Source organism: Falco punctatus (assembly GCF_963210335.1).
Source record: "Falco punctatus genome assembly, chromosome: 14".
Lineage (NCBI taxonomy): Eukaryota > Metazoa > Chordata > Aves > Falconiformes > Falconidae > Falco > Falco punctatus.
The window spans coordinates 1,995,588-2,021,117 of NC_137594.1; the positions used below are offsets into that span (position 1 = coordinate 1,995,588).

Below are 25,530 nucleotides of genomic sequence, written 5' to 3' on the forward strand. Positions count from 1 at the left end.
CGGAAGTGCCCTGCGGCGGCTCCACCGCGCCCGTAGTAAAGATGGCGCCAGCTTAAAGGGCCCGCGACGCACCGACGGGGAAGCGAGGGGCGAACGGAGCCCCGGGCCCGCACCCAGGCTGGGTCCGCTGCCGGGCTCCCGCGTCGAGCCGGCCCCCTCGCAAGGCTGGCCCGTGCGGCTCTGCCCAGCACCTCCAGCATGGGCCGGGCACACGGCCGGTGGGATGGGCCGGACACGGGGCAGGGGTTACACCATCCCCAAGGTGCCTGCAGGACTGCGGTGGACTCTGGTCCCCTCCACAACGATGTCCCACAGCAGCACAGCCCCTGCTCTGCCATCCACCCCAGCAGCACTCTGCCACCTTCCCCACTTTGCGGGGAGCAGCACAATTGCCCATGGGGCAGGAGAGGGGTCAGGGACCACCCCACACCTTGGCAGAGCCCAGACCCCACAGCAGTACAAGCCGCGGCCTCTCAGCCTTGGAGCGACAGCATGCCACAGTGGCTGCACCCTGGAAGCCACCAGGACCCTGCACTGTCCTGCAAGTGTCCCAGCATGCACCTCAGCACCCTTGTGGCCAAGGGTTTCTTCAGGCACCTCAGAACATGGCCACGACTTAAAAAAACCAAACAAAAAAAAAATAATCAAAGAACATTTGAAATTTCATCTGCTGCTGGAGAAGTGAATTCACAGAATGAGCTTGTGAAGAAATGCACAAGTTCAGAAGGAAAAAAAAATAATATACAGGCAGTAGCATCCCAGATGTAGAAAACCACTTCTGCTCCAAAGGAGAGGGAAATCACCCCCACCAGCAGCAAGAAGCCCCAGGGAGGGCTCAAGGCTCTGTGGATACAGGTGGCTGTATGCAGGGACAGGGGAGAGGATGCCTGGCAGAACAGAACATCCTCCCCACCATCACCAGGAGAGGAAGAGCCTCCCTGCTCCCAGCCTGAGGACAACGATTACATACGGCCTGAAGGGTGGGAGCTGAAAGCTGTCAGCGGCTGGGCTTGGGTCTTTTCAGGTCACAGACAATCCTCATGGAATAACTCGAGACAATAATCCTTCCTAAAAGATTAACCCAGTCACAGCACACCAGGCACCAACAATCATTTTAATGCCTTCCCTGATGAATGGCAGATGACCATGTCATCACAGCTTGTTTTGCAAGAGCCATGGGGATGGAGCCAGAGGGACTGGCAGCTTTTTACCGAGGCTTCCCAAGGAACACACCTGCTTTTGCTCAAGCTCCCGAGAGCATCCCTGGAGCTCTGAGCCAGCGGGGCCACCAGTCTTCCAACATGGAACTCTGAGCTGCTCTCTGCAACACTAGTTTCTAACATCACACTGCAGGGTTATGCTGGGTTCTGCACACAGGTTTTCCTCAATTTCTGCTTGTGGGACACTTGCTATAAAAACTGCATATAAAGTTACTGGCCAGAGTTCTTCTCCTTGTCCTGTATAACTCTGTAGCTATAAGCTTCTTCCTATGTGCCCAAACACATTAACTGCATCTTGACACATTCTGCAAACACAGCAGCATGTTATGCACCGTTTATTCTAGTGAAGTCTTTTTTTCTGTTTCTATTTTATGTTCAGCAGCAGAGATGACCAAAGGTTACAGTGGAGTCGCACAAGAACTACAGCACCTCAGCCAGCTCAGCCTCACAGGGGTTTCACTACACTGACCATTCTGGCACTGACAGGGACAGCCCTGCACTCTGGCTGTGTCACACAGCACAGGCAGAGGCTTACAGGGACTCCTCAGGATCCTTCACCCTTAAGAACATGTACACTGCTCCCATGTACAAGAAAACTTGCCAGTGGATTAGACTTGCCCAACTCCTAATCACTACTACCCTGCTGAGAATTGATTTCAAAATCCTAAGGAGTTCTCCTTCCTGCAGGAAAAAGCTCATTAGAAGAGCTAACGTAGCCATCCCTTAATTTTTGGGTAACAGCAGCACAGAGATTCCCTGCTCAGTATCTTTGATTCTGGAGCTGAAAAGAGAGTCTGTGTCCAAAAGAAGCCTTCAGAGTCCTCCCATTCCACATCAGGAGTGGGCTTCATACTGGTCTCAGGCGTGGTTCTTCCTCCTCCTCATGGTTTGGTGGCTGCTGGGGCATTTCTTCATCTCTTGTGTCCTGCTTGTCTCGCTCTGCTTGAAGCCAGCTCTGAGGAGCTATCATTTTCTTTGGCCCGTAGGGTGGAGGCCCAATCAAAGCTTCAATGTCATCGTAATTTATCACTTCTTTCTCCAGGAGGGCATTAGACAGCTAGAAAGAGTAAATAAGACATAATGAGGCACAGGCGTTCAAAAACAGAATCTCTGAACTGATGTGAACTTCTCCCTGCCAGCTCAAGTGGGATCTCAACATCTGGACACAGCACGTGCTGCAGCCCGGGAGGAGCAGACCCCTGGCTACCACACCACAGGCAGGGTGACCCGAAAGCCTGCTGGAGCCAGTACAAAGTTCTCCAGGCTGTCGGCACCTTTCACAAGAGCGTGTTTGGCCAAGAACACACAGTATGACCGGAGGCAACGAAACAAGATCTAGAGAATGATTTGGCAAGGCACAAGCCCAGGAACAGTTAGAGAAGTGCCCTTCCTGCCACTGTCACTGCACCTGTGGCCCTGCCCGAGATGCCAAAGCAGGAGCAAATGAGACCACAGTCAGATCGGCACCCCTCCCCTGTATGCACAGTGCTAACAAAGAGCTGTCTGCTCCTGCAGGCACAGGCTGAAGGTCATCAGAAGTTCCTCTCCAGAAAAGTTGAATTCTCTGGCCCCTCTGCCAGCAGAAGGGCCACACTGGAGCAGCAGGTGACTGTCAAACATGGAACTGCTCAATTCTGCTGACAAGATGTGACACACTGGCCTGGCAGCCAAAACATTTACTCTGTAGATACTTTGGCTTAACTTAAAAGTTTTTCTGTGATGAGCCTCTAGCAAACATCTGACTCCTGTTAAATGAAAGAATCAGAACAGAGGAAGCCTGCAGAGAGGAGACCCCCTAACGATGCCTGCCTTCAGAGCACTCCCAGGGCACTGTTCCGGGGACAGGGCTGCGATATGGCCAGCAGCAGGGTGTCTGAGCCAGCAAGCTCTGGCTACCTTACTACGCACAGCAGGCCTGCAGTTGTGTAGTTGAAGGGGATTTTGTTGTTGTTATTTGTTTAAAAGGATTTAAGGAAAAGGACTGTTTTATTTCCAAAATATGCAACACTTGAGTTGACTCCTGGTCAACTGACTTTTGAATGTTATTTGACTCCTGACTTTTGGATGTTATGGACCAGACTTCTGAAGGAAAGATCAAGTAGATACACAGGGTGCTGCAACCCAAGAGTGGCTCAGCCCAGAGCGATGGGTACAGAGCTCCTGGCAGAGAGATGGGGACATGCCACAGTGACCGGTGTGGGGACTGTCAGGACACAAAGGGGAGGAGGTAAAGCTCTACTTCTGCAACAAGGATGCCTTGGTATATCAGGTATCAAGGAGCTGGCAGATGAAAACTGCCTGGAGTCACCAGAAAGCACAGACCAGCACCGATCAGCCAAGGTGACAGGTTCCATATTCCTTCACCAAATCCAGAAGCTGTCCACTTGATTCCTGTACATCTATAGGACCCAGAAGGATGAGCTGTTCCTGCCTTTGTACACTTCACAAAAAACAGGCACTGCTCTCCAGGAAATGACACTGCCAAGAGGCTAGCAGAGAACTGCAGGTGAGGGACACAAATTCTAGCTTTGATCACTTCCACCCTGACTCCTCTACCCTGCAAATACCAGCTGGTGTCAGGAAGCAGACTACTTGCTGCTGGAAAAGGCACACATCTCTCCCCATGTCTGCTCCTAGTCTGGGGGATATGCAGGAAGCAGTCCCTTGTTCACAACACAAGCCCCAGCACATCCACTACAAGACTTTCTAGGACCACAGAGACACTGCAGCAGCCGAACTGCAGAGCACAAGAAGTAGCAAGGCAAGAAACACCAGTTAAAGAAAACCCCACAAAACAAAAACAACCAAACAAAACCAACTTACTGTTTGCAGCTTGTCCCGGTTCTCCAATAAGAGTTTTTCTGTGCGCCTGTAAGCCTGAGCCACTAGGACTTTCGCTTCCTAGAAGACAGTAACAAGACGAGAGATTTGGAGCGTAGGTGGCAAAAAACACAACATGTGAATAAACAAGGAGAGCGCTGAGGGATGGATCTGCAAACTGAGCCAGGCAGAAAGCTGTTCCCATCAACAGAAAATACAGAGAAACCATCTGAAAAAGCACCAAAGGAGTACTCACAACAAGGAATGGTAAACTCCTGCACTAGTACAACTCTTCAGTAGAGTCCCAGCTGATGGGAAATGCAGTCTACCTCAGGAGGCTGTCCAGCAGCAAAAGATGCAGCTCAGCACAAATCCCAGGGAAGCACAACCATAGCACTTCTGAACCACAGTACTTTTTCATTTCCAACTATTTGACTTTTCAAATAAGGCAATTTTTTTTTTCATTAATGAAGCCCAATTTCCTGTCAAAACAGGCTAACATTTTTCAGTCTGAGCCATTGTTTTGGGTAGATAGTCTCTCTGATCTAGGAAGTGGAGACATTTAAGTTGTGCAACTGAATCTTTAAGACACAGGTTTCTTGTAGTCTAAGCACTGCACAGTCATGCTTAGATATACAAGGGGCTCTCGAGGGCCTGGAGAGACTTCATGCCACAGAATCTTTCCCTAGCTGGGTATTTATCTGCAGTTCCACAACTCCCCAATCTCCCCAGACTATTCTTCTTCCCTGGCAAAGCATTTCTCCTTCTCTCCAAACATCACAATTGCACCTCCTGTCTCCCAGAAGCTCACCAGGGTCTCGTCCACACTGGAACCAGGACTGCAGCTTTCACAGTCAGCTTTATGCAGTGCAGCATATTCCACAGCCCCTCACTGCAGCTGCAGGCAGCACAGTGCTACTGGGCTGAGCTCACAGCTCTATGTGATCTTAGCTGTCCTTAAAGCCTCACTGCATAGTTTCAATACACTGTAACAGAAAAGGCAAGCGCTCGCTTGTTGAGATTTAATCTTTACTAACTAAAAGAAAAATGCAAACTGTTTGGGTGCAAGTTACTTGTGTGTTTTCACTGAAGTGAAGACAGTAAAGAACAAATGGGAACATGTAACCAAGGGTGCCCTTACGTGGTCCATCATCTGCTGAAGTCCCTGGCTGAAAGGGCGCCGACCAATTCCAGCTGCACTCTCCAGGTCTGGGAAGGAGAGCTGCCCAATGCTGGGCACCATCCCGTACTGCTTCACCATAGAGTAGGCTATCTGGGTCACCTTCTTTAGGTCATCCTGTGCTCCTGGGAAAGAGTGATGCAATGCTTGTCAGCTCTGAGCTGAGTGCAAGAGAAGCACATCCTGCACAAACATGCATTCCACTGGTTGAAAGACCAGAGGACCCACAGCGGTGAACACTCCACCTGCTGATGGACCTTCCCACACATGCTGCAAGACATGCGCAACGGTGAGCGGATCTGCTGGCAGCGAGCTCACGTGCAGCGCTTACCTGCCACTGCCTGCTGTTATCCTATTTGGATATAACTAGTTGGAAACACGGCACAGAAAGCTCTAGGCCTACCCATGTGTCAAAAGCCTCACCAGGTAATTCCATCTGTGGCCTTAGGCTTTGGAACAAGTCTAAGACAATACAGTGGCAACCAACAACAAGAGACCTCTGTGCTCACAAACGCAAGCCGAAGATCAAAACATGCAATTTGACATTTCTTCCTCCTAGTGCAGAAAACCTCTTGTCTCTTGCTCAGATCACCCTTGGACAGAGCAAGCACGGAAGTTCAGGCTCTCAGCACAACCTCCACCTGCCTGTGCCTGGGTCTGGCTCCTCACCTGTAGTGACTTTGTTAAAGGTGATGGCCTCAGACACTCTTCCCCCCAGCGCCATACACATCCTCTCCAGCAGCTGTTCTTTGGTGAAGAGGTACTGCTCTCTCGGAAGGATCTGAGCAAATCCAAGAGCTGCGTTTGTTCGAGGGGCTATGGAAACCTGCAACACAGAGCCGATCCCTCAGTTCAGAGAGCAAAAGAGCTCCTAACTACAGCAACAGAGGGGAAACAAGGAGGCGCCTGCATTCCCTGTGAAATTTGTCGGAAGCCATGGACGGGCTGATCTACAAAGACGTGGCCAAGGACTGCAGTATGTCACCATTCCTCTGCTGAAGGCTCTGCCTTCACAGCTACAGACATACACTTTGTGCTGAAGAAATGAAAAGGAAATTGTCCTTAAGAGCAAGCCAGCGAAATTCTGAAATTTAGGAGTTGCTTTGGAGGCCAGAGTTTGTAAGGCAAACAGTTCACTGTGCTGCAGAATCACTGAGACTACCTGGAGAAAGACAGGATGTCTTCAGAAAAGTAAGAGCCATTTCCCCCACCATTAAATGAGAGTAATTAACAACAGTTCAGCTTATACAACAGGTCATTCGAAGTGAATTTGCTGCTGGTGGCCAGCCAAGGAGCTGTTGCCCTTGTCATTTCCAGTCCCCACCTCCCCCCACTGTCAAGGCTTTTCAAGGAGATGTGCACCAGAGAGAGTGCACCCCGGGGTGCCAAAGCGAGGCCTTTCCCTACAGAGAAGGGCTTCAGGCAGGCAAGCTACCAAGAATGTCAATCTGAAAAACACATCTCTTTCCATCAGTATCAGAGCAGTTCCTGCAATGATAACTTCACTGGCTGCAACATGCTGGCAAGCCATGGCAGGGGAAGAGATCATATATGCATGCACGCACACATGGAGCAGTGCTTTGCGCCTGGAGCTAGCGCACGAACTGAGCAGCAGTGTCAGGGGACTCAGTTGCTCCAAAGAGCTTTACAGTTGGCTTTTAACTGCAAGGCTTCTCCTACAGCTCATTAATCAGCTTTGCACCATTGCTATCATCAATAGAGCCTAATAACGGACTTCTCCACAGCCTATCTTAGGGACATGGCTTAGTGGTAGACTCGGCAGTGTTAGGTTAAGCAGCTGGACTCGATCTTAAAGACCCTTTCCAACCTAAATGATTCTATGATCCTGTATTTGCCATTTATTTTGCTGCAGTATTCACAGCTCCAAGCTCATGGAGGCCAGGGTAATGCAGCAGGATTCAACACAAGTACTACAAAGCAATCAGTGCATCTTGGACAGGGGAACCCCAAAGTACTGTTTTCCCACCCCGTGACAGGCTTCATTACACAACAGCTGGTAGTGGAGTTACCTTCATCACAGCCTCGGTGTGCTCCAGCAGCCAGCCAACCAACGCATGACCCGATTCATGAAATGCCACAACCTTCCTCTCTTCTGGTGACAAGATCTTACTTCTCTTGGCGGTGCCTACAGGAACGCGGACAAGGATTCAGTAAGAAGCTGGCAAGAGGTGTAATTGGTAGGGCATAACCATGTACACTTAAGTGCACAAGCTAGCACAGAGTGTGGCTGAACAGCCAGCAAGTTTCATGTTGCACTCCATTCTAGGGAGAGGCCGTAAAAAGCCCTTCAATTATGTGCTGTGGAAGAGGTGCTCTCTGCCCCTGCAGCAGAAAGCAATCCACAGCTGGATTGCTTGAAAACACTGGCAGAAACTTTTTCCCCTCTCCTTACAACAGACTTAATCATTAGGCAAATAATTTTACATTTGATTAGATCACAGCTCTCGAATATAAAGCTCTGTTTTGTTCCCAAGTCTGCCAAAGGCATGTTACGCTATATCTCTGCCCAGGGACAGATCTGCAACAAGTCAGTCTACCATTTGGAGGGGAAAAAAGCCCCAAACCAAACCCCAAAACAACAAACCCCGAAACAGACAAGCTAGATATCACACTGATTTCGCTGTATGTTTTTTTTCGGTCCCTTAGGCAGAACATGAGAGAAGCAAGATGTTGCATTATATATGAGAGGCCCCCGTTGAGATTCTTGTGCATTAGGAGTGTTCAAATCAGCAAAAGACCAAGAGTATATACAAAAATCTTTCTCCAGACCCTGAAAATGTCTCTGATTACACCTGGCATGCTTCATATAAGCTTATTCTCAGGCCCCTGGGAACTAGCAAATTAAACCATAACTCACACTTAATACTTCCTCCAAAAAGGTGATTTTTGAAAGTTTCAGTTTTCCAACCCAGTAGTCCATAACACAGAATCAAGTCCAATTAGGATTAAAAAAAAATAAATGCTGAACGGAAGTAAAACTTCTAGCACGTAGAAAAGATGTTAACTACAGAATACACTGCATATCGAGCACTCATTATAGCTCTGCATGTGGAAAGCAAAAAGGTACCAGTACTTTAAACCCGATGTCTCCGCACAGTGCCAGGAACAGTAGGGGGTAGAGCAGGCAGAGTCAAGAGCAGCCTACCTGATGTCTTGGAAAACAACATTCTATTAACATTAATTTTTAAACAAAGTCAAGAGCTTTATTAAACAGGGAAACAGCAAAATTAGTGTGGCAGATCTTGCAAAGTTACTGCTCAGGGGCCCTGGAAACCACTGTGCCCTGCAAGGCATGATGGTGATGGAACAGCAGATTAATTGCAACAGCCTTGATTTTCATCAGTCAGTCCCTTACCCTGTCTTCAGCAGTGTCTGCGCGTGTGCCTGAATGTCTCTTTCCATAGAAAGATGTATATATACACTATATATATATATACACACATACACAGTTTAAAAATTCTGGAAGCATTCCTCTGTCAGCCCACCAAGGTGGGAGGGACTGTACTCTTCACAACAGCATGCACTGTGCCTACAAAGATTATTTCTTTTCCTACATAATGTAATCTCCAGGCAGGAAAGTTCTCTGAAGGCCTATACTTTCCACACTCATGAGACAAACAACCCAGGAAACAGCTCTGGTGCATCTTTGCTGGCCTTACACAGTGTATACAAACCCTAACAAGAAAAGAGGCTCCATTACATCTTCTGAAGACAACCGCTAAAAGCCCCTGTGCAGTCAGCAGGTTTCCTCCCTCACTCCCAGGAGACCTGACTTACTAACTGCTTTCTGTTCCCAAACTAAAAACACAATGGGAACTACCACAGAGAGAAGTTCTTACTCCTCCCTTACAGCAACACAAAGCTTTAAGGCTGACAGAGCCTCTGGACTTGCAAAGTTCTCTTTTGATTCCACACCACTCTTATTCAAACCAGAAGCTTATAATGGAAAGCACAGTAATATCTTTTTTTCTTTCAAGAAAAGCTTTTATAGCAACTGAAATGCCCTCTGGATTATGAAACCCAGAAGCATTCCTATTACATGGCGAGGGTAAATTTAATATATGGGCCTGGAGGGTTGTTTGGGGTCTTTTAGACTTGGTCTAGAAAAAATAGCCAGGTCTTGCTAATATGAAAGAATCCGATTAAGCAACAAAAAAGACTTTATGGCCTCCTACACACCACAGAGCCTTAGTGAAGTAAGCCAGCTTGTCAGCAGTGAAACTGCTGAAGCTTATGCCCTGCAATGCCCCACCACATTAATCCCAGATATCCCTTCTGCTACACATCCCCTGTGGCCTTACTTGGCTTTTTTCCTTATCTTCCAAGTCTGGGGAGCTAAGGCAAGGGTGGAATTCAGCAAGAAAATCCAAGCAAATCTCTACAATTTTGGTGGGTTTTTGCCTGCAGATGGGAAGTAAAGCACACCTTTGCTCTGGCTGATGGGGACTTCTGCATTACAGTTAAGAGTCATCTCGCTGTCCATTCCTAGGAGCTGCTGAGTACAGTTTCGGCTTTGTGCAAGCATGGCCGTGGTTACCCGAGCACTCCAAGGGTTTCATTTTTAAGAGGCAGGTGAAACTGCCTGGAATTTTCTCTAAAATTTTCTTTTACATGAGGAATTGTTAAGGCATTTTCTGATAAAGCAAACTGAGGACTAAATTTCAGGATCAGGAAATAACTGACCTAGTACAAACATCCTGTTCCATACGCTCTACTAAGAAAAGCACAGAATGCCAGCCTGTTTGCTCAGGCTCACCTCCTGGTAATGACACTGCAGCCTGGAAGCAGTTAAGTGTCTGATTATGAAAACCATGGCTTGGCTACAGGGCAGTTCAGATCAAACCCCACCAGACTCAAATCCCTCAGGTGAAGTCAAGAGTTCTGGGAACTCTTTTTCCCCTCCCTATAATATACTGCTACAGGGTAATCTCCAGAGGTTCCTCTGCTGGCAATCGCACAAGCGACAGCGAAAGGCTGACAGGATGTTCTCAGAGGGAGAACAGTACTCTACTGTCTTTCCGTTTATTCTGCCAATTCATCAAAGCCTGGGCTTTGAGGCCAGAAAGAAAAATCTCTAATTTCTTGCTGTTGAGGATGCGTAGCCTGTTTGCTATTCGTGTTTATGTAGCAGGTGTCCAGAACAGCAAGAAAATCCCAGAGATACTTCCACTCTTTTTCTTTAAAAAAGCCCCACACCAAACCCCAAAACCTTTTTAAACTAAAAAAAGCCATACAGATTTGAATTTCTCTCTTTACTGTTTTGCTACTGGCCATCCTCCCTGAGCTACAGGTTCAGGTGGCCTGCAGATTCAGGAAGATCGATCCATCCGGGGTCCTGTTCGGAGAACTTTCTGTGACTATGGCATCTAAAGGCCTTCAGGACGGCTCCACAGGACAGAGCACAGTTCGGACCCATCCGTCTTCCTCAAATGTAACCCACTCAACTTGAGACTTCTCTCAAGAAGCGTGGTACAGACTAGCAAGACAGCAACAGAAATGGCTGGATCACTTACCGGCAATGACTCTTTCCACAGCATACTCAAAGTTTGAAGTATCGATGGATTTGTGACCTTCTCTAGCAGCATGAAGAGCAGCCTCGTTACATATATTTGCTATGTCAGCTCCTGTAGACAAGAGTTTACAAGAATTACATCAGATTTGTTATGTGACAGAGATCTGAGAGGACAGAACAGGCAAGAACAAATCTGGAGAAGGACCTAAGGAAGCCAAATAGCCTGCGCTTTTTTGTTCCTTGGGAACAGAGAGTAAACCTAGTCCACGGTGTTTATGTTGGATTTGAACAATACAACAGCCTTGGCAATGAATTGCTGCATTGCCACACAGAGGATAGAGTTCAGCAATCAATTAACAGGCTAAAGCCAAGGCTGGCTCTCAGCAACAGGGGAGTGGTGTGGGCAGTCTGGGTTGGCATGGGCTGCTGCACTGTTCATACAGCAACTGCACAACCTCTGTGCGGAAGAGAAAAAACATCTGTTCTGAGTTTGTGTGTGTGGGTGACGGTGGCGGGGGGCTGCTGAAAGAAGTCACGAAGAGGCAGTGTGCTGGGGCCTGTTAGAGGGGAAACCCAGAAAGGATATTCCAGGAACTCCACATAAACAGGAACTCTGGAGCCTCTTGCTCAGCACTGTTCCAAACTCCCAGGGACCTACCCTGGAAACAGGCTCAATACATGAGCCAGGCAGAAGTTGTCCAATTTCTACTCTGACCAACAAAATAATAGCTATTCATTCCTCCTATTGCTTTCCCAGTTACATGTATCAGCTTAAGAGTCTTTCCCCAGAAGCACAAAATTTCATCTTCCACAACAGCTTGGGCAGGAGCATAAGCAGTGGTTCCTCCCCTTAGGAATTAGGAACCCAGGCATTATAAAAGCGTATTCTTCCCTACTCCCACACCCTGCTAGTCCCAGAAGCTTCAGAAGATTGAAAATAGCCATGAACAATTGCTCATCAGAGCTCACCAGGGAGCTGGTTAGATTCCCACTATTTCCATAGAGATGGAGAAGACTTGAAGAAAAAAGCCTTTTAGACCAAAATACTGTTAAAACTAAGCAACCAAGAAACTCCAGCTTGAACTGCAGAACCAGCGTAGCAGCAGGCAGAGCAGCCCCGCAAGGGCACAGCACGTCATACCACTGAAGCCCGGAGTCAGTTCGGCGAGGCGCTGCGAGTAGAAGCTGGCATCTTGGATCAGTTTAAGACCCTTCAGGTGCTGCTCAAAGATCTCTCTTCTCTCCTGTAAAGAACACAGAACACCTGAGCCCAGCAAGCTCTCACAACGTGGCAGCTTCAATGCAGCCCGTCGCAGGGAGCAGGGGAGGAGCGGACCTCCGGCAGCGGGGACACGGTGACATTGCCACCAGAGGGCAGGGCTGTCCTTACAGCGTTTCAGTGCTACGGGAGCCCTGATAAACACCCAGCTCTCAAATTCAGAACAGATGTGTGAAGGCTTACCGTGAGTCACTGCTTTCTCTCTCAGGGCGACTCTCCCCTCCCAACTTTCACTCTGATCTGTCTTAACTTTTCTCTTACCATAAAAGCACTCGCAGAAAGGAGCTCCAAATACCTCTACCTGCTCCCTCACACACTGCAAACTGAAACCCCCATCTACTAGCTGCTTAGCCTGCAACCATTTCCCAGAGAAGGTGGGGTGAGATGATGGCTGGCAAGTAGCCAAAGAGTGACTCATTCAGCTGGTCCAGGAGATCCAGATTATAACAATGGGCTCAGTTGCCAGGGTTTTTTCCCCCCTTCCTCCTCGAGGGCAGCTGCACAGTTCAAGCTTCCGGTGCCAGATTCTATCAGGCATTTAAGGTATTTCAACTGAAAACTCTGAGGATGACAGTAAAGCACAGATGGGAGAAGAGCCTGTGCTGGCAGAGCAGACAGATCTTTACTGCAGCTGAGCCTATTCCCAAAACTCTGCTACAAATGTCAACACAGCGGACAAGGAAGGCTCCTAGTAAATGGATTTAAAAAAGCATTCAGAAAGAGAGCGTCACTTAACAGGCTGCCTAAAGGAAAATGAGAAGCCTTACAAGGATAGCGAGACCTAAAGAACAAATGGTGCTCAAGGCACATGACAATTTAAGCTCTGGCACAAGCTAACTTGCCAGTTAGGTAGTTCCCAGTTTCCTTTAGAGAAGACACATAGTTCTATGTCTGCATGGCAAAGAGAACCTCACAAAAGAATTCACTGCCAAAGCTCTTACCAGAGCAGAGACACTTAAAAACAGCGAGTTGTTGTTTCAGAGAAACAAGCAACTGCCTTAGCATGTCAAATCCTTGATTCAGAGCACATAAATAAGGGCAAACAGAAGCTTACCATCTCTGTCTTCTCCAAGCTCAGCCATTGCCAGGCCAGTGAATTACCAGCAAGGACTGGGACACTTAAGTCATTAGGGTTATGGTAAGGACAGGGCAGTAGGTGGAATATACCTGGAGTGTTGGAAGATCGATAAAGATGTGCCTGTCAAGCCTCCCAGGTCTCATCAAAGCGTTATCCAAGACATCAGCACGGTTGGTGGAAGCCAGCACTATGACATGATCTGTGGTCCCCATTCCTGTAGATAAACAAGCAAAAACCAAAGGTGAAGACTTTCACCATCACAGAGACCGTGTTGCAAGTATACAAAGGGATGGGGCAGGGCAGGATGCAGAGAATGTCTTACAAAGCTTCATCACAAAGCCAGAGGGTGTTTACCGCATCCTTTGGAGCAGCTGAGACTGAGAAAGCGTGCTCCTAGCTGAAGAGGACAAGACAGGAAGGAACCTCCCAAGTCACCCAGGCCAGCCTCTGGTCATTACAGACACTCACAAATTCCTTTTTCATGTACTTAAGCCTTGGTTTAAAACTTCCCCCCCTTTTGCCATATTTCAAAATTGCTTCAACTAGAAACCACAACAGAATGAATCTCTATTCTGATGAGTTAGGAGATGCCTTCTCACCCCCAGGCTTAAGTCAATTCCTGCTCCTTTTGCTCCAGGTTGTACAAACAATGTTTGCTAGCTGAGACAGCCTTTCCCTCCCAAATATTTCTGTGGAAAACCCTTTCAGCTTTTGTTTACTTTTAGCCTTCAGTCACAGATAAGACCACCAGGGAAGTGATGGGCTTTCTTCTGACCACCTCGGGTTAATGCAAAGAGAACACAGCCTTGCCACCCAGCAAGGGGCATGTTATAGCACGATTTGATCTCTGTCTTCTCGTTCATCTTGTATCACTCAGAAGGCACCCAGGCATACTGCAGACCAGCGCAAAGACCAACCCTGCAGAACTCACACAACAAATGTGTAGGCAGACAAAACACAACCAAACAGCTTTGCAGCGATGATTAGCATACACTAGCTCAAGCCACAGCCAGAGAAGGTTTTGTCTCCATGTCTGAAACAAGGGAGCATCAGAATCTACAGCCGTGAGAGCAGCCTGCAGTATGGAGGCATCAAAGCCGGCAGGGCTTCCTGGGGAAGCCAGAGCACTAGCAGCTGGAGAAGGGCAGAAAGGGGCAGGCGGTAGTGCTGCCTGGGTGGGGAGCCAGAGATCATGTTGAATCACTCAACCACAGTGCTTATTTATTACATTCCACCAGGTGCCCGCAGGCCCCTGGGTATGAGTCACCTGCTTACAGCAGATTCAACAGCCCTGGCATACAGCAGCCTTCCCAGGGAAAGGACGCGTTAGTCCCATGTGCTTCCTTTGCTGCCAAGTCACATGCTGCAGAGAGGCAGCTTTACGCACGTAAGCTGGGTGAGCTTCAGCTCTCTCCAGCTCCACCAGAAGAGCTGCCAAATGTGTCAGCGTACAAGAGCTCAGCAGACAGATTAAGGTTACAGGTAAGTCAGAGGACTGGCTCTGTCAGCTTGTGCTACAGCAAACCTCACTTCTTCCTCCCTGCAGGATGCTGTCTAAATAAGCTCCTGGAGAGGATGAAGCAGACCATTCTTCAGACATGTATCACACTGCACTTTGGAGTGTGATAAATAAGCAGAGACTGGCAGGCACTTGGGGGATAGCAAGCTTCATTCACACGGCAGGATTAGGTGGTACAGTACATTATCTGCTTTGCAGCTGGGAAGACCCTCTTAAAATAGGTCTAACTATTAGAACAAATAAAAAACCGGAACCGCTGAGAGCATCTGCCTCACATCAGCTTCTGCCCTACTTGCTCTCAAGCCTGTATGCCAGCGCTGCGAAACACTGCTCCATGAAATCTACATGCAGCCTCCGATTCGTATTACTGTCCCCTATGCAACATCACCTGGCATGTAACAGGCTTCGGCTTCCACAGGCAAAGATCAGCAGAGAGAACAATCTACGAAACCAACCCCTCAGTCACATCAACAAATGAAAAACAGCTCTTTAAAATTTAGCCTAAAGAGAGCCGTCATATCTACAATGTTTACAAATGAAGCCACTTCAAAGGAAAAAAGGGTGCACTGGAAATGGCAAGTGCATTATTACACTGCGTAATTCTCCAGCCATTTGTTCAAAAGCCTTTTGGACATCATCTGTGAACAGTATCATTGAAACATGAGCACCTTCATGAGGGAAGCCTTGGGGTCAGAAACTTGCATACAGCACAGATCAGGGGGGAGAGGTCTTGTCTGAAGACCTTGGGTGAAGAGCTACTATCAAAACATGTCCTGCGTTTTCATTCACAAAACACAGATGAACCCAGGACTGTCAAGCTCCTCTCAGATGCATTCAGAACAGAGGAGATATTTGGGTCACATTCCTCTTTGGCTTGTTTGCGGCTTGTGAGGAAAGATTCACTATTCAAACCAGGCACCTGTTTTGACAAAGACTGGAGTACATGCGTCACTCTCATTTTAAAAACAGCTTTTGTACATACAGGCTCCCTCCAGTCCCTCCCCTTCTCCCACCAGACTCCTGGTGCTGCCAGAACACGAACATAGCTGTCAGAGTGAAGGAAACCAAGGTCGCTTGTAGAAGAGCACTACAATTACTCTAAAATCTGCGTACCAGAATTATAGCGTATCAAACTGCACATTCATCCCATACAGCTTAGCATAATGGCTTTTTTCTTGGTGTCCTCAATCCTTCCTCCAGCCTGCAGAGCAGGTCCCATATAGCTCTAACCCTCCTTTTCTTCCTCTACCTCACCTCAGAGTGATCTCATTCAAACACACAAATTTGACAATCACTGCCGATGACTCACAGAACTACTTTTGTGCACAATTTTTTTTTTCCAAATTAATAGCTAACTCTATGGTGTTGCCTTGCAGAACTTCAACCATCAGTTTGAGCTAAACACAGCTAAAACAGAACTCTTAACCTTCCATTTCAAGGATTCCTCACTACAAACACATCACACTCCTCTGCCTGTGCTTGGGTAGAACTGTTAACCTCCTAAAAAAAATCTTATTCACTAACACCCTGAAAACTATTTTGCCATGATGCATATAGCACTTCAGTGTTCGTTTAGTTAACATGCTCTGTTATCTAACATTTCAGTAACGTGTGCCAAGATCACTGCTGATGAGTACAAGTCAACAGTGAGACCATGTTTCTTATACTAGCCTGCCAGTCCTTGCCAGCTGTCTCCCATTTGACACTGTAAACTCCTTGGGCTATTTTTTAAGTATGTGTTTGATAAAACTTAGCAAAATGAGAGACTTTGTACATGCCCCTCATAATATAATAAATAATGAGACAAATAATGAGACAATACAAATTTAAAAATAAACTAGGCAGCACACAGCAAATAAGGGACTATTAAAGTACATATTGAGGATAATATTCACCTTCTAAACTCCCCTTCCAGGAGAGTCGTACCTTAATTTCTGAATTGAGACTCACCAAGAAAACACTCTAGAAACCATGCCTCATTTCTACAGACTGCAGGAAATCAGACATTTTCATTTTCAGTATAGAGATGTGGATTGTACCGACTACGTATCCCTGAACAGACTCATGGGTTCCATTTAATTCAGTATTAAGCTGTTGCCAGCTCACCCTACAACTGTCAGAGGAGGAAAAAAAAAAACCAACAAGCCAGGACTACTGCTGTTCTGTGTGTTACTACTGGCCTTTTGTGTTGAGACCATCTACTATACAGATACAGCTGTAAACAGTTATATTCATGGCAAATATGTATATGTGCTTGGCCAAGTTGCCTAAGTTAGTGCATGTGCAAAGTCCCAGGGAACCGTATACACATATTTAAGGTAATCTCTGCTATCTATGGAGGAGCACCGTGTGTTTCAAGCATGTTCCTCTGATAACCAGATTTCTGTCTGGTTGTTTAGGACCTACTTAAAGCTCATTCCTCTCCTTCAAAACCTTCACGGCACCTCTGCTGAAGCAGAGCATGACCTGGAGGGTCTCTGTACAGCAGGACCACTCTGTGCTGTCTGTACCACACTGTGCTCCTGCTTACCATTTCTCCTCCTTCTGCAGGAAGGGCAGAGATCCAGAATTACAGATCATCTTGTGTGCAGTATGGAGGAACATCTACCCTTCGCTGAAACCATTTTTACAAGTCCCAGCTTTTCTCCTTGAAAAGACAGGGTTGACTCCAGAGCAACCTCGCTGCTCTGATCCATGAGATGCACTTCAGCAGGGCTGCAAGCCATTTCACTGCAAACATTCAGGAAAAAAGCAAGCAGTTTTAACTCCTTTAACAAGGTCTGGAGAAAGTGAGATGCCTTCAGTGCAAGACTGTTTTTAGTTTCTCATATGAAGAGCGTGATGAGACAACGTGTCACAGCTACAGTCAAGGGAAAAGACAGCTCTGTCCCACGAAACAGCAGACCAACACAAACACTCCCTGATGGGCAGGCAGGTAGTTTCTCCTTACCCTGCTCTGCAGTAGTAAGATTTAGCAACAGAAACATTGCAAGTTGGGTCAGTGCTGCAGGCTCTGACAGAGTTATGACTAAGAATAGCCAAAGGATCATTCTTTTTGGCACTTGTGTGAAAGCGTCTGAGAAAAGGGCCGATTCCAGATACAGTACAGCCAGAAACCACACAGAAGTGTGGCATCAGACCAGGACTTGCTTGCAAAGCTTCTCTCTTGCAGTTTAGATATGGGCTCCTGTAGTCAGGCAGACAGCACAGAAGTCGAAGGACAGGAGAATTGATCTATTACATTGCTTATGTCCCTCTGGGACAACTAAACTTTAAACCTTAACAGGCTTTAAACCACTACCTGTCTTAAACTGAATATAGCAAGTATCCAATAACATTTTATGGCCAGCTGGACCTAAATGTTACCCTCTACAGACAGCAGTGCCCTTGCTGCCAATTCATTTTCTTTTGGTTCCCCAGTACTGTAAATAATTCTTCTCCAATTGCCAGTGGGAAAACGTACTCCAGAACTGAAGTCATTTACTACCGTAAGAGTCTTTGGGGTTGCTGCCCTCTGCCAGCCATGATCTCTAATGCACATTTTCTGTTGATATCATTAGCAGGTGAATGCTCACGTGGCTGTTCGTGCAAATTCACTCTGGATGTGACACTACACTCTACTGACTCAGGGTCTTTGGCAGAATCACAAAACCAGCTGGTGCCAGGGTTTTAAAATTTACTAGATTTAGCCCCAAACCCTTAAAAGCCTATATAAATGTCTGGATTTCAAGAGGGTTATCTCCACAACTTAGTCATAGCACATACTCAGAGATCTGTTCTGAACTCAGTTACTTCCTTAGGCACCACCAGCTCTGGAGTAGTCCTGCCTAGGGGACAGATGAAGAGAGATATGGGGCAGCACCTTTAGAAACAGGGACTAACGATGGGGTACATGGGTTCAGACTCCTGCTTGAGGAGATTCCTAAGGGTTCTGCAGCAAAGCCTGGGTCAGAGTGAAGAAAGTACTGGGCACATGACTTCCACAAACCCTGTGCTGAACAGCAGGTGCTGCTGCCTCTCTGCACTCAGTGCGGCAGCTGGTGAAGGGGAGAAAGAATGCACTTCAAGTGAGCGATACGACCACCCCTGAAACCAGAGCAAGGCCAGCCAACAAGGTCACACCAGTGTCCACGGCAGAACAAGACATCCTGGCTTTCAGGGCCACAGCCCCTCCCACTAAGCAGTAGTCTGAAACACAGTTACCTCTTGTCATGCAGGTGGCCTTTTAGCACGGACATGACCAAGCTGTAGTTCTGGGTTTAGTCCTGAACAGACTGCAAGCGCAAGCTGGCCTTGCCCCAGGGAAGAGGGGAATGAGATTTGTTTCAATGCAATGCTAATTACTTCAGCAAGAAGAGAATGCTGAAGAGGCATGGCAAGTTCAAGCAGGAAAAAGATGTACACGCCAACAGGTTGGATCTCTAAAGTGATAAGGGCCCAGCTGCTGAGAGGCAAGAGAAAAATACTGACCATCCATTTCTACCAGCAGCTGGTTTAAGGTCTGCTCCTCCTCAGCATTGGCAAAACCAGATATATTGGTAGAGCGTTTCTTGCCCACAGCATCAATTTCATCGATGTACACTATGCAGGGTGCGCGAGCCTGGGCTTCTCTGAAGAGGCTCCGAACTCTGGCTGCTCCAAGACCTACGGGGGAAGGGAAGAAGAAATGAGCCTTGTGGCTAACATTGTCAGCAAAGCTGGAGAGCAGCGTTACTGGCCCCCAAGACACCTGACTAGGCAAACCCTCAGTATATGACTCCCTCTTTCAACATGCCCAACACAAAGAAATAGCCACAGAACTCATAGGTTTAGTCCTTAGGCACAGCTCCTCCTGGAGCGTGCTGGCTTTTAACTGAGCTCCTAAAACTGCAGAGAAGTCCTACAGCTGCTCTAAGAGGAGCTCTGCTCCCAACTCTTAACATGAACTCCTGTTCCTTACACAGGTCAGGAGCAGAAATAGTCTGCATTTTCCTGCATGTTGACCCGTGTCAGGTCTCAAGAGATCGAGGAGGAAGGAAGAAAAGGAGAAAGATGGAAATCCCAAGGCACAAAGAGGCTATACGTTCCCCATCAGCAGGGAGCAGCAGAAAATCCATCAGCATTCTTATACAAGGAAGGAAGCCTCAGTCAATGGCTTTAATAATAGGTACAGGGAAGTCAGAGATAATGCTTCAGGTGAAGAACCATGGCTGTAACCCAGAAAGAAGCAACTCACAATTCAGAGGACATGCAGTTTAGATACCACATAATTAAGTACCCTCTTATCACCAAAAACCTTTTATCATTTCAGGGGAAGTATCCAACTCATCTTCCCCATGCAAAGACTAAAACTCTGCCCCTTTGGCAGAGGCCCAGCCAGCACCCTCCAACTCCACAACAGACCAAGTAACCTCCACACCCTCCCGAGGAGCTCACCTCCTATCACCTCCACAAACTCAGAGCCTGCCATGGCCAAAAACGGCACTTGTGCTTCTGTAGCCACTGCCTTTGCCAGCAATGTCTTTCCACAGCCTGGTGGTCCAAGTAACAAGGCACCCTTGGGCACTTTAGCCCCAAGCTGAAGGTAACGATCAGGATTCTGCAAGAACAATACAGCTCTGTCAGACCACAGCTGAAGGATCTGCACCACATGAAGCATCTGCACAAGAATACAGCCTCCCAGAGCCTCCCAATACTGTTTTCAGCCTGAGCAACTCAGAGCTCCTAATGGGAGCAGCTACATCTGCATTCCTGTTACAGAACGGGAAATATATAGATTAAGTCATGCTGATTACAGCATAAAAAGCTGTCAGCTAATCTAAACAGAGGCTGCTCAGTATCATGAAGGATGAAGAGAAGAATATACCCTCCCTCCCCAGGTCACCCATCTATCCCAGAAGACAGGTAGCAAGCAAACACTTTGTTCTACTTTTATATACCTTTAAATAGTCCACAAATTCTTTGACTTCCATTTTTGCCTCATGCATTCCCGCTACATCCTTGAAGCCAATCCCTTTTCCAGATTTCCCATCCACAATAGTGAAACGAGCCATTTTCAACTGGTTCTGTGGAAGTACATACAGCACAAGTACTGAAGACACGCTCTGACTTTGGACACGGCAACAGTCTGGAACGGCTATTTGCTATACTTTGGGAGATGGCACAGCACAGGCTACCCTTACCAAATAACACTAAAATGCCCAGCAATCTGTTGGTGCTTTACTAACTTTTGCTTTGGAAATACTTCACTGCCAGACTGTTGACTCAAACTTTATTTATCCACATTTTGTTTGGAAGAGACAGAATAAACCTTCAGGAATAGTCCCAACATAATCCAGCTCAAACTCCAGGTAGAACAGGCAGGGATACTTATTAAAACCATGCAGAATGTCCAAAACCTTATTCAGGATCTTCTCCCCAATTTCTAAATGCTCTGATCCTTAATAGATGGGGGACAGGTATAGTTTTGAGGAATACGTATTGATGGCAAATAATTGTCAGTGGTAAATAATTACCAATACTGTCTTATAAATGCATATAGACAGACACACTGCAATGCTGTCTGATGCTGCCACTAGTTTCTACTGCAACACAACCCAGGACAGAACTATAAGTTCTCAAATTTAAGAGACACCACATTTCAGCCTCCTGGTGTGCGTTAAGCCACAGTGACAGTCAAAACAAGAATTTAGTTAAACGCCTACTTGTAACTGCTCATTATGTTCTACTGAAAACAGCTACTCAGGATTTTTTTTTTTTCATTGGAAGTTTATAGCTTCTCACACCTCAGAAATGTCAGCTTATCCAAATGAAGAGTTAAACACACAGGGTCTAGCTGTTCCCACTTATGCAAGGACAGAATCTAGTTTTGAAGGCCCTCATTACTCCACGCTTCTTTAAAAATACTCTTCTCCTCTGAGCAGCTGCATCCCTTTGTGTAAAAAGAATCCCAAAGCCAGAAGAGAACTGCAGAGGAGACAGAGTGGAAAAACCCAAAAAGGGACTGAAGTCACCATATTTTCATCCCCAAATCCCTGTGGTCAATGGCAATGCACCCTGGGCTGATTTCTACAGTTTCATCAGCTGATCCAGGCAAGGGTGGAAAAGGGGAGGAGATGTGACTGATGTTGCAAGTGAGGCATGTGGATGAGCGGAACAGGCCAACACATAATGAAATCCAGAATCTGAACATATTTTATAAATTGAGAACTCATTTTGCAGAAAGCAGCAATTCCTACTTCTGGCTGTATGGGAGGCATATTGGCAGGACCCAGTGAAAAACACCATCTGCAGCTGCAACTCATTAGCAAGCTTTGAAAACAGCAGAGCAAACTGGACTGCAAATGCACTGAGATCAGCCCTTCCTGCCATTGGGGAAAGAAAGGGCCTCAACTAAGGCCAGTTACAGTACAAACTAGTCAGATGATCAGGGCAGGAAGAGATACAAGATGTCTCAAGACTGGAGAGCCCTTGGCACCAGTTAATTCTCATTCTGCATTGACCTTGCTGGGGAAAGGGGAGGAGATCTGGCCAGCAGAGGACAAGGCTACCCACAAGCTGCAAAACAACATCAAGATCCAGGGTACTCACAAAAGCGTTGAATCCTCCTACACGGCTTGCAACTCTAATAAGGCGGAAGATGCTCCACAGCATGGACACAGCCACAAGTGTCACTATCAGGGAAATGATGTCACTAAAAGGACAAAAGCAACACAAGTACAGATTGAAATGTTCGGCTGCAACTTGGTAAATATTACTCAACATAGCTTTTTTCAGGATTTTAAAGACCCTGACATGTAGGCTACAAATGCAACGATAAGCAGATATGACTAAGAAAACAGAACCTTTACAGGTTGGTTTGATATATATATATAGATATATATATAAAACAACAAACCCCAACAATTACATAACCTAAAAAGTTAAACAGAGGACACTGCAAATACTGCTTTCAGCTGTGGAAGAAATTCGACCTCACCACCCCCCTTCAGAGGCATTTCAGCTTATAAAACCTTCAGGCAGTCAAATCACACCCAGAGCAGAATCCGGTGGGGCTGGCAGTCCATCCAAAGGGAGCTCACTGCAGGAGACCTGTGCCTGGCAATACTAGGGAGATTCCAACTCCATAATCCGGGCAGAAATCCCAGTGCAGGTCTCCCATTAAGAGGTGGCTCTACCTTGTCTGGTTGGCCTTCCCTGGTCAAGTCTCTCAGCAACCCTCATTATTCATTTTCTGGATCTTTTGCAATTCCAGTTGCATTAGGAGGGAGATTAAGAGCAGAGATGACACTGCAGGTCTAATACAGTTACAAGACAAACACGCAGAGGACAAATATCCCATAAGCTCTGAACAAAGGATGCTTTCAATAGGAGGAAAACTGATCATGTCATGTTGAGATTGTGGGACCCTGTTGTGCTTCACATGCCTGTGAAATCCATCTGGTGTTGCCGCACTTCTGTGTCTTATCTTTAAACTAGGAATGTGCGTTCCATCTCTCAGAGGGATGATTTACTGAAGCAAGGGCATCAGCATAGGCTATACATCCAGCTGCATGTTTCTTCCCAGTGAGATCCTAGGCAACACCAGAAACTGAAAGGCACCTTCAGTTTGTCAACTAAGCAAACAGGATTAATTCTGAGACATCAAGCACCCACATCTCAGAGTAAACTGAAACCAAGCTGTAAGTGCTCTGCACCTCACAGGTTCGAACTCCAGACAGAGACTCTGATTTCTCCAGACATTCATCAAATCTCCTGAAACACTTCAGAGCCTATCATCACTCTCAAAAAAACCAACCCCAAACAACTCTTTTCAGGGGCGGGGGAAGCAGCTTGTGTTGGTGGCTGACTGCCTTTTCAGTCTACTCTTCCCATTTCACACGAGTTTGGAAATATTGGCAAGCTCTCAATTTCAACTAAAGGTCTCGGACTATATGATCAATTAAAAAAGTTTCTCTTCATATAAAACATGTATTAAAAATGTGTAAATGTTCAGAGGACAATTAGACAAAATCCATTCATATATGAACACGACATTTGTTTCACATTTTGGTAAGGTGGCTGGGAGGAAGAATTACACACACTGGCCACTCCTATCTACAGTGGGAAAGCCACTGTGCTCCAAAACCCTATGAGCTACTAAAAGCAGATGACGCACCCTGCATGGTGCACGAGCAGGTGACCAGGCCATCTCGGCAGGTAACTGTAGCGGCATGATGCTATCTGTTGTCAGGATTCAGGACTTCTTTACTTCGCAGACAGGACTTGCACGCTACATCTGTTAGTACTTACAAGAAGCAATTAGTTGAGAGCTCTCCAAACACTGGAGTCTCTCCACACATTTATGGAAAGCATCTCTCTACATCAGTGTAATGGCCATCAGTGGGGGAGGCGGACTTCTTCCACAGCCCAGCGAGAGCTTCACAGGTCTGTTTTGTACTCAGGACCCCATAAATCTTGTTTTGCAAATACAAGCTGCTGGTCTCAACAGAAGGGCAAATAAGCCACCTCAGCAGCAAGTGACCACAAAACGTTAGTACACCATATGAAAGCACAGAATAAAGCCCAGCCAGTGCTCTATAATCTTTTGACAGATCTTCCCTCTTCTCACTCATTACGGCTTATTTCAGAATTAAAAAAAAAGCTCAAACCTTTAAGAAAAAAATCTTGGTTTCAGGTAACAGAAAAAGGCTGAAAGTTTAATAGAAGTACTCCTCTCAGTGAGATTTTGTACACTAGCATCAAAGCTGCTCTGCTCAGTATGGGGCACACAGCTGGAGCGAGCACCAGTGCAGGCTGTCCTCTGATCTACAGCTGCCGGAGAAGCAGGCCAAAAGTAGGTGTTTATTTTTACAGGCTGAACAACCACCACAGGCCTTCCTTGAAGCATTTTAATGGGGGAAGGCTTACTGCACCACCAGCATTCTCCACAGACCAGGGTGTAACATCACTTGTTGAGTCAGGATTTCTACCACACTCTGCACTTGAATAATTCATTCTAAGGACAAAAAGTGCTCAGCTGTGCAAGAACGCAGACCTTCCTCAGACTTGCTGACACTGGCCTGAAACATTCTGGTGTGCTGCATGCTGCAGTTCCAGACACCTTCTTAGGACCCTCACTTTCAAAACATTAAGGTACATCTAGAGCATGCCTATTTCTGAAAGACAGCGTTAAGTGCTCCAAAACAGAGACCATTTTTTTTTGTTCTGTATTTATGTAATAATGTTTAGTGACTTTCCCCTCCAAGTGAGGGATGGTGCAACCAATATAAGATCAACAGTAAGCACAAATTTATATCATACTTTCCATAAAAGCCAGGATGTTTGTAGGAAACAGGGATTCTCTCTCTCTCATCAATATTCAGCTCATCCTCCGCAGCTCTCAGCTTCTCTTCAAATTTGTCAATGTTTGCCACCCTCATTGTGAACAACAGGGTAACATTCTGGGGACAGGCAATCAAAAGCACATATAAGTACTGTAGTATAAGGATACAGCAATGAGAAGTAGCGCACAATGTGGACAAATTGGATAAAAGTTAGCCTTATGTTACACCCTTTGACACTGCATCAATGAACTCATGAGCAGATAACCGACACTAGGGCCCCCAAATGAACTTGGGAACACCTCTAGCCTTTTCAGCACCTTATGAAAGCATAAAAGTCAAGAACTAAGTCTCAGCTCTCTAGAAACAAGGAGACACAACAGCTTTGTAGACAAGCTGAAGGACAGAATTAGTATTATAAACCCAGTTATACCAACACCTTGGGCTCTGACAAAAGTTTTTAATTACATATGGAAAACTACATCTTTGGAAAGGAGGGGTCTTGTGCTCCACTTGGACTTCTTGGATCTTGTATCTGTCAAATTATTTCATCCAGCAGTTTGCAAATGGATCATAAGCTACTGAACAAAATGGGATGTA

General features: G+C 46.6%; 1 protein-coding gene across 5 annotated transcripts in view; it reads right to left on the reverse strand.

Moving 5' to 3' along the window:
• Positions 1–1,095: 1,095 nt before the first annotated feature.
• Positions 1,096–25,530, reverse strand: part of SPG7 (SPG7 matrix AAA peptidase subunit, paraplegin) — a 42,075-nt gene continuing 17,640 nt past the window's right edge. For all 5 annotated transcript variants that reach the window (XM_080364854.1, XM_080364855.1, XM_080364856.1 and 2 more), the window contains 13 exons: positions 24,911–25,050; positions 22,199–22,301; positions 20,548–20,673; positions 20,045–20,207; positions 19,100–19,273; positions 13,200–13,324; positions 11,895–11,997; positions 10,755–10,865; positions 7,251–7,366; positions 5,890–6,046; positions 5,182–5,345; positions 4,044–4,121; positions 1,096–2,277 (listed from right to left, as the gene is read on the reverse strand). In XM_080364854.1, the coding sequence (XP_080220980.1) occupies positions 2,068–2,277; positions 4,044–4,121; positions 5,182–5,345; positions 5,890–6,046; positions 7,251–7,366; positions 10,755–10,865; positions 11,895–11,997; positions 13,200–13,324; positions 19,100–19,273; positions 20,045–20,207; positions 20,548–20,673; positions 22,199–22,301; positions 24,911–25,050 (1,770 nt within the window). In that variant the 3' untranslated portion in view covers positions 1,096–2,067. The remainder of the gene's footprint in view (positions 2,278–4,043; positions 4,122–5,181; positions 5,346–5,889; positions 6,047–7,250; positions 7,367–10,754; positions 10,866–11,894; positions 11,998–13,199; positions 13,325–19,099; positions 19,274–20,044; positions 20,208–20,547; positions 20,674–22,198; positions 22,302–24,910; positions 25,051–25,530) is intronic.